This window comes from Medicago truncatula, chromosome 7 (genome assembly GCF_003473485.1).
Source record: "Medicago truncatula cultivar Jemalong A17 chromosome 7, MtrunA17r5.0-ANR, whole genome shotgun sequence".
In the NCBI taxonomy this organism is placed as follows: domain Eukaryota; kingdom Viridiplantae; phylum Streptophyta; class Magnoliopsida; order Fabales; family Fabaceae; genus Medicago; species Medicago truncatula.
The window spans coordinates 21,743,736-21,758,658 of NC_053048.1; the positions used below are offsets into that span (position 1 = coordinate 21,743,736).

At 40.2% G+C, this 14,923-nt stretch overlaps 1 protein-coding gene across 1 annotated transcript; it reads left to right on the plus strand.

Moving 5' to 3' along the window:
- The first annotated feature begins 704 nt into the window (after positions 1-704).
- Positions 705-11,510, plus strand: LOC112416597 (uncharacterized). The gene is made up of 7 exons (XM_039827912.1): positions 705-4,156; positions 4,444-4,807; positions 4,877-5,216; positions 5,409-5,827; positions 5,918-7,143; positions 7,240-7,599; positions 11,423-11,510. The coding sequence occupies exons 1-7, from the start codon at positions 705-707 to the stop codon at positions 11,508-11,510; spliced, it is 6,249 nt and encodes a 2,082-aa protein (XP_039683846.1).
- Positions 11,511-14,923: the final 3,413 nt, after the last annotated feature.

Here is a 14,923-nt window from a genome sequence, read left to right on the forward strand (position 1 = left end):
GTGAGAAGTCCATATGGGAAATGAAGTACCGCAAGAAGGATCAGGAGTATGAGGCTGTGATGGCCCTACTGGAGCAGGAAGCCTATGATAGCCACAAGAAAGATGTGATAATCGCCCAGCTGAAAAAGAGTATCAAGGAGAAAGATGCCGCGCTTGATCAAATTCCCGGGCGGAAGAAGAAACGTATGAATCTCTTTGATGGGCCGCATTCTGATTTTGAGGAGTAGCTCGGTTCAGAGGCTTGAGAGTCTTTCATTTTGGTTTTTGATGTTTTGTGTAGTTACGGAGTCTATCCCTTGGCTTTGTTGTTAGAAAGGGAATTATCTTGTTTTATTTTGGAAAGTTTATCCCTTGGCTTTGTTGTTAGAAAGGGAATTATCTTGTTTTCCTTTGAAATTTTATCCCTTGGCTTTGTTGTTAGAAAGGGAATTATCTTGTAATCAACTTTGTTTTTTATGATTTGTTTAGGTTGGTATGTTTACAAAACTGCTTTTATAGGTCCTTCAATAAAAATAAAAATAAATATATATAAAAATTGCATATTTTGGCATATAGCATATCATGCATCATATTGCATTCATAAAAAGTATCAAAATCCAAGTCTCATACTCTCCTCATTTCTGCCTCAGAAAAGCAAAGTGGCCCGGCGTATTCAGTACAAACCCGCTCGCATTCACAACACTCGAGCTCATATCAAGAAAAGGATGTTAGCGGCAGAACAGGAAAACGCTCAGCTCAGAGAGGAACTGGTTAACCTCAAAGGGGAGATGGAAAGAATGGCACTTATGATGGAAACTATGATGGCTGAGAGAGAGCAAGCAGCAATCTCCAATTCAACTCCTGTTGTGGTCGTCACAGCTGCACCTGAGGGTCCCCCGCAACCATCTCCGACTACTACTACAACTATCGGTCTCACCCAGCCTCTGATGACTGATTTTTCTTCTGGTAATATGGCAACTATGGGCAACTCAGGCTTCCGTCCTCTTGGCCCCCAGGGTCCCTTTGCTACTCCTCAATATTCCATGCCTTCAGGCTACCCTTGGGGCATGCCGATTGCAACTAACGGGGTTTTTGGTCCAGGCGCTACTGAAATGCCTTTCCCACAGGGTCAACAGACTTCGGCACATTTCCAGATGAGTCAACCGATTCCTCAAGCTACCATGACTCAAGCAGGTCCTACTGTGCATGTTGGGCCACAACATGAAGAGCAGATTTATCACTCTGACAGTATAATGGGGGATGATAAAGCAATCGATTGGGAAGAAAGGTTCGGTGCTCTAGAGAAGAAGATGAGTAATATGCGGGGAAAGGAAACAGTCGTCCAAAGCATATATGACCTTTGCTTGGTACCAGATGTAAACATACCTCCAAAGTTCAAGATGCCTGTATTTGAGAAGTATCAAGGGGACACGTGTCCACAAAATCATCTAACTATGTATATTAGCAAGATGATAGCTTACAAGAATAATGTTCCCTTACTCATTCACTGCTTCCAGGATAGTTTGACTGGTCCGGCACATACTTGGTTCATGGGGTTGAAAGGAGTCACTACTTTTGAACAGTTGGCTGAGGCCTTCATGCAACAGTACAAATATAATACCTATCTGGCGCCAAGTCGCAAAGAGTTGCAGTCCTTAACCCAGAAAGATAAAGAATCGTTCAAAGAATACGCACAACGCTTCATTCAAAAAGCTGCTCAGATTCGTCCTCCCTTGGATGAGAGGGAACTTTCAGAATTGTTCTATGAAACCCTGAGCCCTTGTTATTCAGAAAAGATGATTGTCTGTGCATCACAGAAGTTCACTGACTTGGTGGAAACAGGAATGCGTATCGAGGAGTGGGCTCGTAAGGGAGCAGCTGTTTCGGGAAGTTCTTCAGGTGGTTCTTCAGGGGTTTCGTCCAATGGTAATAAGAAATTTGGGAATGGTTACCCAAAGAGGAATGCTCAAGAGGTTAGCATGGTGGCTCATGGAGGACCTCAACCCGTGTACCCTAATCACCCCTTTGTTGCCAACATCACCCCACAAATGACCGCGCCCCAGAACCCAAACTATCAATCACCCAGACCTCAAGGACCTGCACCATACTACCCCCCATTATACCAACCACTATACAACCTACAACAATTCCCTCAACAACCATATTACCCCCAACAACCATACCAACAAAGACCACAGCAACAACCCCGTCCTCAGGTTCCTCACAATCAGCAGAATCAAAGGCAACAATTTGACCCCTTGCCAATGACCTATGGAGCATTGCTCCCTTCTTTACTTGCACAGAATCTGGTCCAAACAATACCACCTCCTCGCATTCCAGACCCTCTCCCACGCTGGTACCGTCCGGACCTTCATTGTATTTACCATCAAGGGGCACCAGGCCACGATGTGGAGCGTTGTTTTGCTCTTAAGAAAGAGGTTCAGAAACTGATAAATAGTAAAGAGTTAACCTTCACCGATCCTGATGCTGTAGCTCAGAACAATCCTCTGCCTACTCATGGGCCTGTTGTTAATATGATTCAAGACGATCAGGAAGAGGCTCGCATTCTCTCTGTAGGTGATATCAAGACTCCTCTGGTACCGATACATGTGAAAATGTGTAAAGCAACTCTCTTCAACCACAATCATGAAGCTTGTGACATATGTTCGATGGATCCTCGTGGATGTATACAAGTCCAGAATGATATGCAGGGTCTCCTAAATAGAAGGGAACTTGTGGTTACAAGGGAACCCGAGAGCAAGGACGTCTGTGTTGTCACTCCGGTATTCAGAGCCAGGAGGCCGCTGGTGATAAACCCTAACAGTACAAAGCCCGTTGGTACTCCCTTGGTAATCTGTGTGCCTAGGCCCACGCCTACTACTGCTCAGAAAGCTGTACCCTATAAGTACGAAGGCACGATTCTTGAGCCCGGAAGTGAGACAACTTCACCTGTTGCTGTGGATAATATCGCAGAGAATAGCCGGATTTTGAGGAGTGGCCGCATCTTTCCTACGGTGGGTCCGAAGAGTGTTAGTGTTCCGGTCGATGAGCCAGTAAAAGAGCGAAACACCGGTAAAGGTAAAGCTGGGGAGCAGGCCAAAGAGTTTGACTTTGAGGATGCCGATGAAGTCTTGAAGCTGATCAAGAAGAGTGAATACAGGGTGGTGGACCAGCTGTTACAAACTCCTGCGAAGATTTCCATCATGGCCCTGTTATCAAGTTCTGGTGCTCATCGGGATGCCCTGAGGAAAGTACTAGACCAGGCATTTGTGGATTATGATGTAACTCTGGGTCAATTCGAAAGCATTGTGGGGAATGTGACCGTGTGTAACAGTCTGACTTTCAGTGATGAAGATCTCCCGGCGGAGGGGAATAAGCATAATCAAGCATTATTCATCTCTGTACTTTGCAGAACGGACTCGTTATCCAACGTCCTGATAGATACCGGCTCTGCACTTAATGTGATGCCCAAGTCAACTTTCGACCAATTGGCGTACTCCGAGGCTCCTTTGAGACTTAGCAAGGTGACAGTAAGGGCCTTCGATGGAACTAGGAGATCGGTGTATGGTGAGGTAGATTTGCCAGTTTCGGTCGGCCCACATGAATTTCAGGTTACTTTCCAAGTCATGGAAATCCAGGCTTCTTTCAGCTGTTTGCTCGGCAGACCTTGGATTCATGACGCTGGGGCTGTGACATCTACTCTCCATCAGAAATTGAAGTTCGTAAGTCGTGGAAAGTTGATCACTGTGAGTGGCGAATCGGCCTTTTTAATCAGCAATTTGTCTGCTTTCTCTGTTATCGGTGGTAGTGGTTCAGACGGGCCATCATTCCAAGGATTCTCTGCCGAAGAAAGTGTCGGTAAGATTGAGACTTGTATGGCTTCGTTGAAGGATGCCCGGAGAGTAATTCAGGAAGGCAAAACCGAAGGCTGGGGTCAGCTAGTGGAGTTGCCAGAAAACAAGCGTAAGGAGGGAATTGGTTTCCTTAACAGTAAGCCTGGGATGTTCGACCCTACCAGAGGTTCTTTCCACAGTGCTGGTTTCATTCATGATTCGCCAGAGACTAATGCAATTTTAGATGATGCACCTGGAGGAGTGACACCGGTCTTTGTGACGCCTGGAGGAGCTTGCTGCAACTGGATTGCTGTTGACATTCCTTCTGTGACACCCCGCTCTAAGTAATGTGTTTGTCTTGTCTTTTGTTGTTTTTTTGTTTTTAAGAAAACTCCTTTCGTTCTGCCCAAGGCGAAAGTGGAATCGTGTAGGGCTTTGTTTTGCTTCTAGTACTTTTATTACAAATAAAAATCGTCGTTTCTATCACGGCTTTTATTACTTTTTATTTTTTGTTGCTTTTTCTGGAAAAATGGTAATACAAAAATCCAAAAAAATCATTCTCTTTTTCTTTTAAATTTCAAAACCAAAGGTCTGCATTTACTCATTAAAATCAATCATGAATCATGTGCAGACTGAACATAAGTGAATCCGTTGAACACAGTGACCCCATGCTTTCTCCCAACTTTGAGGTCCCGGTTTATGAGGCTGTGGTAGAGGAGGATGAAGAGATCCCAAATGAGATCAAATGGATGTTGGAACAAGAAAGGAAGACAATTCAACCTCATCAGGAGGAGATAGAAATCATCAATCTGGGTACTGAGGAAGACAAGAAAGAAATCAAGATTGGGGCATCGTTGGATGTATCTGTCAAGAAAAGAGTAATTGAGCTTATCAGAGAATATGTTGATATATTCGCATGGTCATACAAAGACATGCCGGGTCTAGACCCTGATGTCGTTGAACACAGACTACCTTTGAAGCCTGAGTGTCCTCCGGTAAAGCAGAAATTGAGAAGATCTCATCCTGATATGGCCCTCAAGATCAAAGAGGAAGTGCGAAAGCAGATTGATGCAGGTTTCCTAGTCACATCAGAGTATCCTCAATGGTTGGCCAACATAGTGCCTGTTCCAAAGAAAGATGGCAAAGTCAGAATGTGTGTTGATTATCGGGACTTGAACAAGGCTAGTCCGAAGGATAATTTTCCTTTGCCTCACATTGATGTATTGGTTGATAACACTGCTAAGTGTAAGGTTTTCTCCTTCATGGACGGTTTCTCCGGCTACAATCAGATCAGGATGGCTCCTGAGGATAGAGAAAAGACGTCTTTCATCACGCCCTGGGGTGCTTTCTGCTATGTGGTGATGCCATTTGGTTTGATAAATGCTGGTGCCACTTACCAGAGGGGTATGACCAAAATCTTTCATGATATGATTCACAAAGAAATTGAGGTCTACGTAGATGATATGATTGTTAAGTCTGGCACAGAAGAAGAACATGTTGAGTATTTGTTGAAGATGTTTCAGCGGTTGAGAAAGTACAAGCTCCGGTTGAATCCTAACAAATGTACTTTCGGTGTTAGATCTGGTAAACTCCTAGGCTTTATCGTCAGTCAAAAGGGTATTGAAGTTGATCCCGACAAGGTCAGAGCCATCAGAGAAATGCCTGTTCCAAAGACAGAGAAGCAAGTCAGAGGTTTTCTTGGTAGACTCAATTATATCTCCAGATTTATCTCTCACATGACCGCCACATGTGGACCAATTTTCAAGTTACTCCGCAAGGATCAAGGGGTGAAGTGGAATGATGATTGTCAGAAGGCTTTTGATCAAATCAAAGAATATCTGTTAGAACCTCCAATTCTTGTTCCTCCAGTTGACGGAAGACCTTTGATCATGTATTTAACAGTACTGGAAGATTCCATGGGCTGTGTTTTGGGTCAACAAGATGAAACCGGGAAGAAAGAGCACGCTATCTACTATTTGAGTAAGAAGTTCACTGATTGTGAGTCCCGATATTCTGTATTTGAGAAAACTTGTTGTGCTTTAGCTTGGGCTGCCAAGCGTCTCCGTCATTATATGATTAATCATACAACTTGGTTGATATCCAAGATGGATCCTATCAAGTACATATTTGAGAAGCCAGCTTTAACTGGAAGGATTGCTCGCTGGCAGATGTTATTGTCCGAGTATGATATCGAGTATCGCACTCAGAAAGCAGTCAAAGGTAGCATCTTGGCAGAACATTTGGCTCATCAACCAATCGAAGACTATCAACCAATCAAATTCGACTTCCCAGATGAAGAGGTTATGTATCTAAAAGCAAAAGATTGTGACGAACCAGTGTTCGGTGAAGGTCCTGATCCTGAATCCGAATGGGGTTTGATATTTGATGGAGCTGTTAATGTCTATGGAAGTGGAATTGGTGCGGTACTCATTACCCCTAAGGGTACTCACATCCCGTTTACTGCGAGGTTACGTTTTGATTGCACAAACAACATCGCAGAGTACGAGGCTTGCATCATGGGTATCGAGGAAGCCATCGATTTGAGGATCAAGAAAATTGTCATTTATGGAGATTCCGCTCTTGTGATTAACCAGATCAAAGGAGAATGGGAAACTCGTCATCCTGGATTGATTCCCTACAGAGATTATGCAAGGCGTTTGCTGACTTTCTTCAACAAAGTAGAGTTACATCATGTGCCCCGCGATGAGAATCAAATGGCAGATGCTTTAGCTACTCTATCCTCAATGATCAATGTGAATGGTCACAATATTGTGCCAGTAATCAATGTCCAATTTCTCGACCGACCTGCTTATGTGTTTGTAGCTGAAGCAATTGATGATGACAAGCCATGGTATCATGATATCCAAGTTTTCCTTCAAACTCAAAAGTACCCACCTGAGGCATCCAACAAGGACAAGAAAACATTGAGAAAATTGTCAAGCCGTTTCTTCCTTAACGAAGACGTTTTGTATAAAAGGAACTTTGATGGGGTCCTACTTAGATGTGTGGATAAGCATGAAGCAGAAAAATTGATGTGCGAGATTCATGAAGGCTCTTTCGGAACTCACTCATGTGGGCACGCCATGGCGAAGAAGATATTGAGAGCTGGGTACTACTGGATAACAATGCACGCTGATTGCTACAATCATGCCAAGAGATGCCACAAATGTCAAATCTATGCTGACAAGATTCATATACCACCATCTATGCTCAATGTCATCTCTTCCCCGTGGCCCTTCTCTATGTGGGGCATTGACATGATTGGTCGGATTGAACCAAAGGCTTCCAATGGGCATCGCTTCATATTAGTGGCTATCGATTATTTCACCAAGTGGGTTGAAGCAGCATCTTACGCCAATGTGACCAAGCAGGTAGTGGTCAGATTTATCAAGAACAACCTCATCAGCCGCTACGGTGTTCCCAACAGAATCATCACAGACAATGGCACAAATCTGAATAACAACATGATGAAAGAGTTGTGCGATGACTTCAAGATTCAACATCACAATTCTTCTCCTTACAGACCACAGATGAATGGGGCAGTTGAAGCTGCAAACAAGAACATCAAGAAGATCATACAGAAGATGGTAGTTACTTATAAGGACTGGCATGAAATGTTACCCTACGCTTTGTATGGATACCGTACCTCAGTGCGAACCTCGACAGGGGCAACCCCTTTCTCTTTGGTATATGGTATGGAGGCTGTACTACCTGTAGAGGTTGAGATTCCTTCTTTAAGAGTCTTGATGGAAGCTGATTTGTCTGAAGCTGAATGGTGCCAGAGCAGGTACGACCAGTTGAATTTGATTGAGGAAAAACGTATGGCTGCTTTGTGTCATGGACAGTTATATCAGTCAAGGATGAAACAAGCATTCGATAAAGGAGTCCATCCCCGCGAATTCAAGGAAGGAGATCTTGTGCTCAAATGTATCAAATCCTTTCAACCAGATCCTAGGGGCAAATGGACGCCAAACTATGAAGGTCCCTATGTGGTGAAGAGAGCTTTCTCTGGTGGTGCTTTAATTCTTACAGATATGGATGGAGAGGAGTTACCTCGTCCTGTGAATTCTGATGCAGTCAAGAAATACTTTGTCTAAATATATAAAAGAACAGCTTGGTAGGTCGAAAACCTGAAAGGGCGGCTTAAACCAAAAATGAGCGTCTCGGTGGATCGAAAACCCGAAAGGGCGGTCCAGGCAAAAATTAGAGAAAAAAAAAAAAAAAAAAAAGGGGAAATTATCCTGATAGATCGAAAACCCGCAAGGGCGATCTATGCAAAAATTAAGGATCGAGACAAGTAACTGCATCAGATGAAACATCACTCGCCCGAGACACCTTGACTGTCAGAAGTTCTCTAATGTTGAAGCATCGAAACTGTGGAATTCAAAGTGGTTAAGAAGTATAGCGGTCATTGTGTTCAATGTACCTATCCCATATAATTACCATATTCCAACTCTTTGTAATCTGTGGTGCCATGCCTTTAGCCGGTCACCATTTCTATTAAATCAATTTGAGCATGTGCCCCTTTGTTGGAATTCTTGTTTATTCTATGTGCAAAAAAATCTTTCTTTCGTTTTTAGTATTAGTATTTGAAGCAAAAATTTTGAAAAAAACTTTTCTAAAGATTTTATGTTTTCTTTCTAAAAAAAAAACAACAAAAAAAAAAATGACAAACATATTATCTTTAAAAACATGTATCACATAAGTATGTGTCAACAGTTGGTCCGAAACAAGCAGGTTCAACAAAGAAGAAATAGTCATTGCAAAAAAAAAAAAAAAAAAAAAAAAGAGGCGCCCTGGTGGATCGAAAACCCGAAAGGGCAGTCCAGGTAAAAATTAGGGGCATACAAAAAGAGAAAAAGAAAAATGTCTCCCCGGTGGATTGAAAATCCGAAAGGACGATCCAGGTAAAAGTTAGGGATTTCAAAAAAAGAATAAATACAAAAAGCAATGACTATTCAGACAAGACAGTACGGTGTTGCATTGATGAAATGGCGACTTCTACCACAGTTTGTGAAGACTTACCTCAGCAGTATGTTTAAGGGCTGTACCCTAACAATGGTTGATTCATCCCCGTGACTTTATCCCCAATGAAGGCTTTGAGTGTTCGTACAGTGATGCCGGGCCATTCTCCTCGTAGACCTGCCCAGTCCTGTCTCAACAATCTTACCATTACACCATCATATGAGTCTCATACATATTCATTCATTCATGCATACATAGCACGCATATAAACATCATCCATACATAGTTGCACTTTTACCCAATATTTTGCTTCATTATCCTCAAAAGGTGTCTAAACTCAGGTATGTTATAAAACCAATCATGTTTCAAAGTGGCAGGTCTCGCCAGTAACCAGTCTATACAATTGCCCCATCGTTTTCAGACAATTTCATTGTTCCCCTCAGGTGTATCTTTGTCAAGTTAATCCCCACTCATATCAAGCTTTACAATGTCTTTAATTTAGCCACTCGTCGGCTAATCATGTCTTTACTTTAGCCACTCGTCGGCCCGTCTTGTCTTTAATTTAGCCACTCGTCGGCCCGTCATGCCTTTAATTTCGCCACTCGTCGGCCCGTCATGTCTTTAATTTAGCCACTCGTCGGCCCGTCATGTCTTTACGTTCGCCACTCGTCGGCCAATCATGTCTTTACTTTCGCCACTCGTCGGCAATCATGTCTTTACTTTCGCCTTGAAACAATGTTATTAAACATCATCATTTATACTCCAGTCGTTTCAAGGTACCTCACAACAATCGTAAGCATTACCTATCATTTCTTTCCCCAGTGATACCTATCCATTTGTCTCCCAGTCAGTCTTTGCATCATCTTTACCTTCATGCTTGTATCATATTCAGTCATATTATCACATTCATCAGCATCACATCTCTGGCGTTTCAAATGGTCCAAAATTGGCGTTTTTATATATTTAAGTCTCTCCGACCCTTTGGTTTAAAAAGTTCTCTTTTAAAACCTTTGTGACGAAGAAACTTAAATAGGGGCATCTGTCATACCCCAATTTTGGACCGTTTAAAATCTCTTGTCCGTATTTTAAAATGGTTCACGTTCCCTTTTTATTCGTTTTTTTACCATTTAAAATTCGGGTTTCTTGTCTTTAGTCATTCAAAAAGTTTTTATTTTTACATTTAAATCAACGTTCGCATTTCACAACAATTAAAACCGTCTCACTTTCATTTTTATGACGCATTTTTGTTATATAGTCTTTTTAGTCGTAACGATCATGTCTAAAAAAAAAAAGAAGGCCTAATCGCATTTTAAAAGGCATTTTTTTAAAAAAAAAAAATCATTTCAACCGAAATTTCGGCAGGGAGGATACTTTGAAGTACCTCATGTCAGATTTCGAAGGGACTTTTTATTTTCTTTTTTTTTAGGTTAGTTTGTTTATTATTATTTTATTTTATTTTTTTTAGAAAAAAAAAAAAACAAAGAAGTGAAAGTCACGTGAGTGACTTCCTTCCTTTTCTTTTCTTTTCTTTTTTATTTTTATTTATTTATTTTATGCATTTTGTTTTTATTTATTTATTTATTTATTTATTTGTTAAGCCTTTGTCCCCAAGTCTCAGCTGCAGGGGCATTTTGGTCTTTGTTTTGTACCAGAGCCAACCCTAGTTTGTCACTATAAAAACCCTGTCAATCATTGGGAAATGGGCCAGAGAAGAATCACTGTACACACAGATCCAAAAAACCCTAAAATTCTCTTTCATCTAATTTCAGATCAAATCACCCAAAATCCACAAAAAAAATCATGAACATGAAGAACAGATAAATTCCAGAAGCTCAAATTCGAAGCTGTTCATCACTAACAGCAACAAATCCAAACCTCACATAACCCCAAACAACAATCACGAAATCAGTTCCAAGCAAACCGAATCAAAACCAAACAGAACCGGAGCAAAAGAAAACCACTAGACCGGAGCAAGCTTGCGCCGAACCGGACCAGAGGGAGAAAGAGACGAATCGGACCAGAGGGAAAAAGAGATAAACCGAACCAGTTCAAAGGGAGAAAACCGAACCAGTTCAAAGGGAGAAAGCCACGGACCGGAGAGAGAGAATAGAGGTAGTTTTTTGCTCATTTTCTTTGAATGTTCTTTGTTAGATCTAGGCTCGTAGAAGCTTGTTTTCAAAAATCTAAGTTAGGATTCATACAAAACAAGAAAAAGGATTGTTAAAAACGTAAAAAAATTTCAAACGGAGGAGTTTTGTAACTCCGGCGCGGCGGCGCCGCCTGTTGGCCGGCGGCCACCACGCCGGAAAATGCATGGCTCACCGGAGAAGAAGGCTGCAATTGCAGACCTTCTCTCACTAAAAGTTTTTAGAGAGAGGGAGGAAGGAGAAAAATAAGAAAAAACCGGTCCCCATGCCTTTATAAACATGTGCAGACCGGTCTGGTTCATCTGAACCGGACCGGTCCATTTGATTCCTTTCTCTTTTCTTTCTAAACCTTTAGATCCTGTCTTTTTTTAATCCAACGGTCATGCATGTGCAATCTATGGTGACACTTAGTATACCTTCAGATCTAGACTGATTGATTTTTAATCTAACGGTCAAGGATGATTCTGTTTAGATCACATGTGTGTTCCTTGCTTGCAGTATTCCATGTTCTTTTTTGTCCAACTGTTGGATCTTAGATCCAATGGCTGTGATGAATCCAGTGAATGAATCTGGACTATTGATTTAATCCAATGGTCCAGAATTAATCCTGCTGAGCCAATGTTTTATTTTTTTTATTTCAATTATCTTTATTTTTTAAATACTGTTTTTTTACACTTTTTGACATTTTTGTGTTTAGAAAAATTCCAAAAAATATTTTTCTCACTATTTTAATTTTCTCTAATTTTAAAAATCCTTTCTATTTGTTTTCTTTTTATGGTTTTTTTGTTCATTTCTTATATGATGACCTTAATTTTTTATTTGTCTTAATTCTTGCTTATTATTTCTTATGTCTCATTCACCATAATATTTCTTGTGATTACTAACCATTTAATTTTTGTCTTGAATCATAGCATGCACATTTAATTTTCTCATTATTTTATTTTGTCATTGATTTAGTATGTATAAATAGGGAATTGATGTAATTTTATTTCTTGCATTTTATTTTGGCATAAAGGCCTTAGGGTTGTATTTAGGAATTGATGTAATAATGTAGGTAACACAAGCACCGACACATGCACCGACACCACCACATTTTATTTACCGCTTTCCGTTAGTTTTTACGACGTTACGTTAGTTTTCACCGTTAGTTTAGAAAAATCATTTTCTCAAAAAATCAAATATGCAAAACTTCAAAAATCATTTTCTTAATAACATTTTTCCTTTATTTTTCTTAATCAAACTCTCAATCAATTTTAATTCAACTTCAATCATTTTCAAAATTTAAAATCAATTAACCTCACTCATTTCTTTTATCTCATGCCTTGAGGCCTCTTTCTCTTCTTAAAACCCATTTTCAAAAAATCTTAAAATCAACCTAACCCACCAAAGAAATTCTTGAGTGGAACTACGTCGGTTTTGATCCCTTCCCAAAAAGGGTACGTAGGCAGAGGACTCGTCCTTCCAAATCAAATAAAAATAACCAAAAACATACTTCTTCTCCCTCCATTCTTTCACTTAGACATTAGGCAATATTTTTTTCAAATAAAGAAGTAGTTTAGCACAAAATAATTTAGGTAAGAGGTTCCTATGGAATACCATGGACGCTTAGGATGCTAGCACCTTCCCTTCGCGTAACCAACCCCCGAATCCAAAGTCTCGATAAGGGTTTTTACTCATTTTTTCCCTTCCCAAGAATAAAAATCGAGAGTTCAAAGATTGACGATTCAAATCAATTAAATGGTTTGACATCCGAAAATCGCGAGCACAGAATGGCTCTTACCAAAATCTTCATTAAGAATCATATTCCTTTTGAAGGAGAAAAGTCTATTTTTGAGTACTCCCAATTCACTCCAAAGAATCTGAGTCACATGAAGCAGGAACCTGTTCATGAGCCTCCTTCTGACGTCAAAAGAAAGAGGAAAGATGGGTTTGCTTTGCAAAATCCAGTTCCAGAAAATGCTTCTGATGAACACTGCAATCCTCCAGAACGTTCTCCAGAACGTTCTCCTATGATGGAGGAAGATCAAGAACTGCTTGAAAACTTTGGCAATAATGCTTCTCTGTCAAATGTCAAAGCTTCAGAAATTCTTCAAAGTTTCACTGAAAAACCCCCAATCACAAAACCCTCAAAATTGTTTATCTCTCCTCAAAAGCATGATTATTCTGCTTTGTTTCAACCTGATTCTGTGGACAAATTTTTTGCTCCACAAGCTTTAGATTCATCTCTCCAGATGGATTCCTTTAAATCTCTTCAAACTAATATCTCCTTTCCTTCAAGATTCAATGAATCTCCTCCAATGGCGCAAAGGATTTTTGAGCACAATGAAAGGTCAACCAAAAGGTCCAAGGTTGAGAAAGACTGCAGCAAGACACGCAGTGACTTAACCAGGGTAATTGAAGGGAACAAAGCAATTTTGCATTATCTGTCTTGGATGACTTATGAAATGACTCTGTCAAGGAAGTGGAAGGACTCCATAAGTGACAAGAATAAGGTAGCTAGACCAGAACAAAACCCATTCCCAGTTCCTATGTATCCCATGTTTATGCCCACCATCTCTTCATCATCTGATGCTTCTTCTCCAACCATTCCACCTACTGCTGTTGCTGCCCCTTTTCATTATGACAAAGGGGGAGATGATTTAGGGGATTATGAGTTAGGAGGACCAGGAAAACAGCTGGGATCTAGCGAAGAATAGATTGCTGCTGCTTATGCTGTTTTACTATGTTATTTTGATGTTTAAAAACTCTGTTTTTATATTTATGTCTTTAAATTATGTCTTTTGATCATGATTGATTAAGGATCAAATTCCTGCTAGTATGTGCGCATATGAACAATGCTTTTTGATGTTTTGAAATGCTAGGTTTGATACCTTGTAATGATCTTCATGATTTATGAAATATGTTGTTTATGTTCTATATTCTCATTTTGCATATTAAACCTTGAATGCATGAATTGAGGGGGAGTTCTTTGATAAAATTATCAAACTCAATTGTGCATAAACAAATTCTGGAAAACTCTCAAAATGGCACAAAATTTTGGTTGCTAAAATTGAGGGGGAGTTTTTAACAAATTTTTCAAAAACTCAAAATCAAAATCAAAATAAATTATAAATGTTTGTCATCATCAAAAAGGGGGAGATTGTTGAGACAAAATCCTTATTTGATGCGTTAAAGATTACAAACATATTATATTTATTTAATCTTGTTATCTACTAATTCGTTTTTGTGAGAATTTGTTTCGTGAGAATGAACTGAGAATGTTCTGGCGAAAACGATGAAAATGGAACAGTACATCAAAAGTGAACAAGTCTGCACAGCAAGAAAGCATGGCTGATTATGTTTTAATAAATGTCTATTGGGCCATAAGAAAAGATTTAAGCCCATTTGGAAAAGTAAAACCCATTAATCTCTCACGGATAAGATCACATGGCTTACTTAAGCATGACATCACTAAAGCAAAAGGACATGACATCATCAGAAGTGGGCAGCAAGTTATACAACTCATTACAGCTGGTTATCTCATGCGCAAGCAAAGCAACAGTGCTTTTAAAGCCAGACAAATCAGAAAGAACATTCATAGAACGTTCTGGCTATTTTAAAGAAGAAAAGAGAAATCAATTGAGACTTTGGACAGCTATCAAAAACGTGTCCAACAACTCTATTTTCTCCCTTGATCACCAAGACACTCCTCACCTATAAATACAAGGGCCTTTGAAGGTCATAAGCAAGAGTTTTGCAAGATATCTCTCTAAGTGAAAATCATCACTACAAACAAAGCTCTTCGCAAACAAAGGAAATTCCAAGCTCTCTCACTAAAATCTTGAGAGTTCAGGAAAAAGGCTAGAAACTGGGTGCTCTCGGGAACTTGACATTTTTCAGGAAAAAGGCTACTCGCCTTGGCGAGCTAGAAACTGGGTGCTCTCGGGAACTTGACATTTTTCACCCCAAAATCCCATTTTCTGAATTCTCTATGTCCAAATTAAATCTATAAACTTGCCT

What these genes read in the sequence shown, in the direction of transcription:
- LOC112416597 (XM_039827912.1), top strand. Translation starts at nt 705, where the DNA reads ATGTTAGCGGCAGAACAGGAAAACGCTCAGCTCAGAGAGGAACTGGTT. An exon ending in TGAAGCCTGAGTGTCCTCCG is followed by an intron (nt 4,808 to 4,876) that starts GTAAAGCAGAAA and finishes GTGCGAAAGCAG; the next exon opens with ATTGATGCAGGTTTCCTAGT. An exon ending in GCTGAATGGTGCCAGAGCAG is followed by an intron (nt 7,600 to 11,422) that starts GTACGACCAGTT and finishes CCTTGCTTGCAG; the next exon opens with TATTCCATGTTCTTTTTTGT.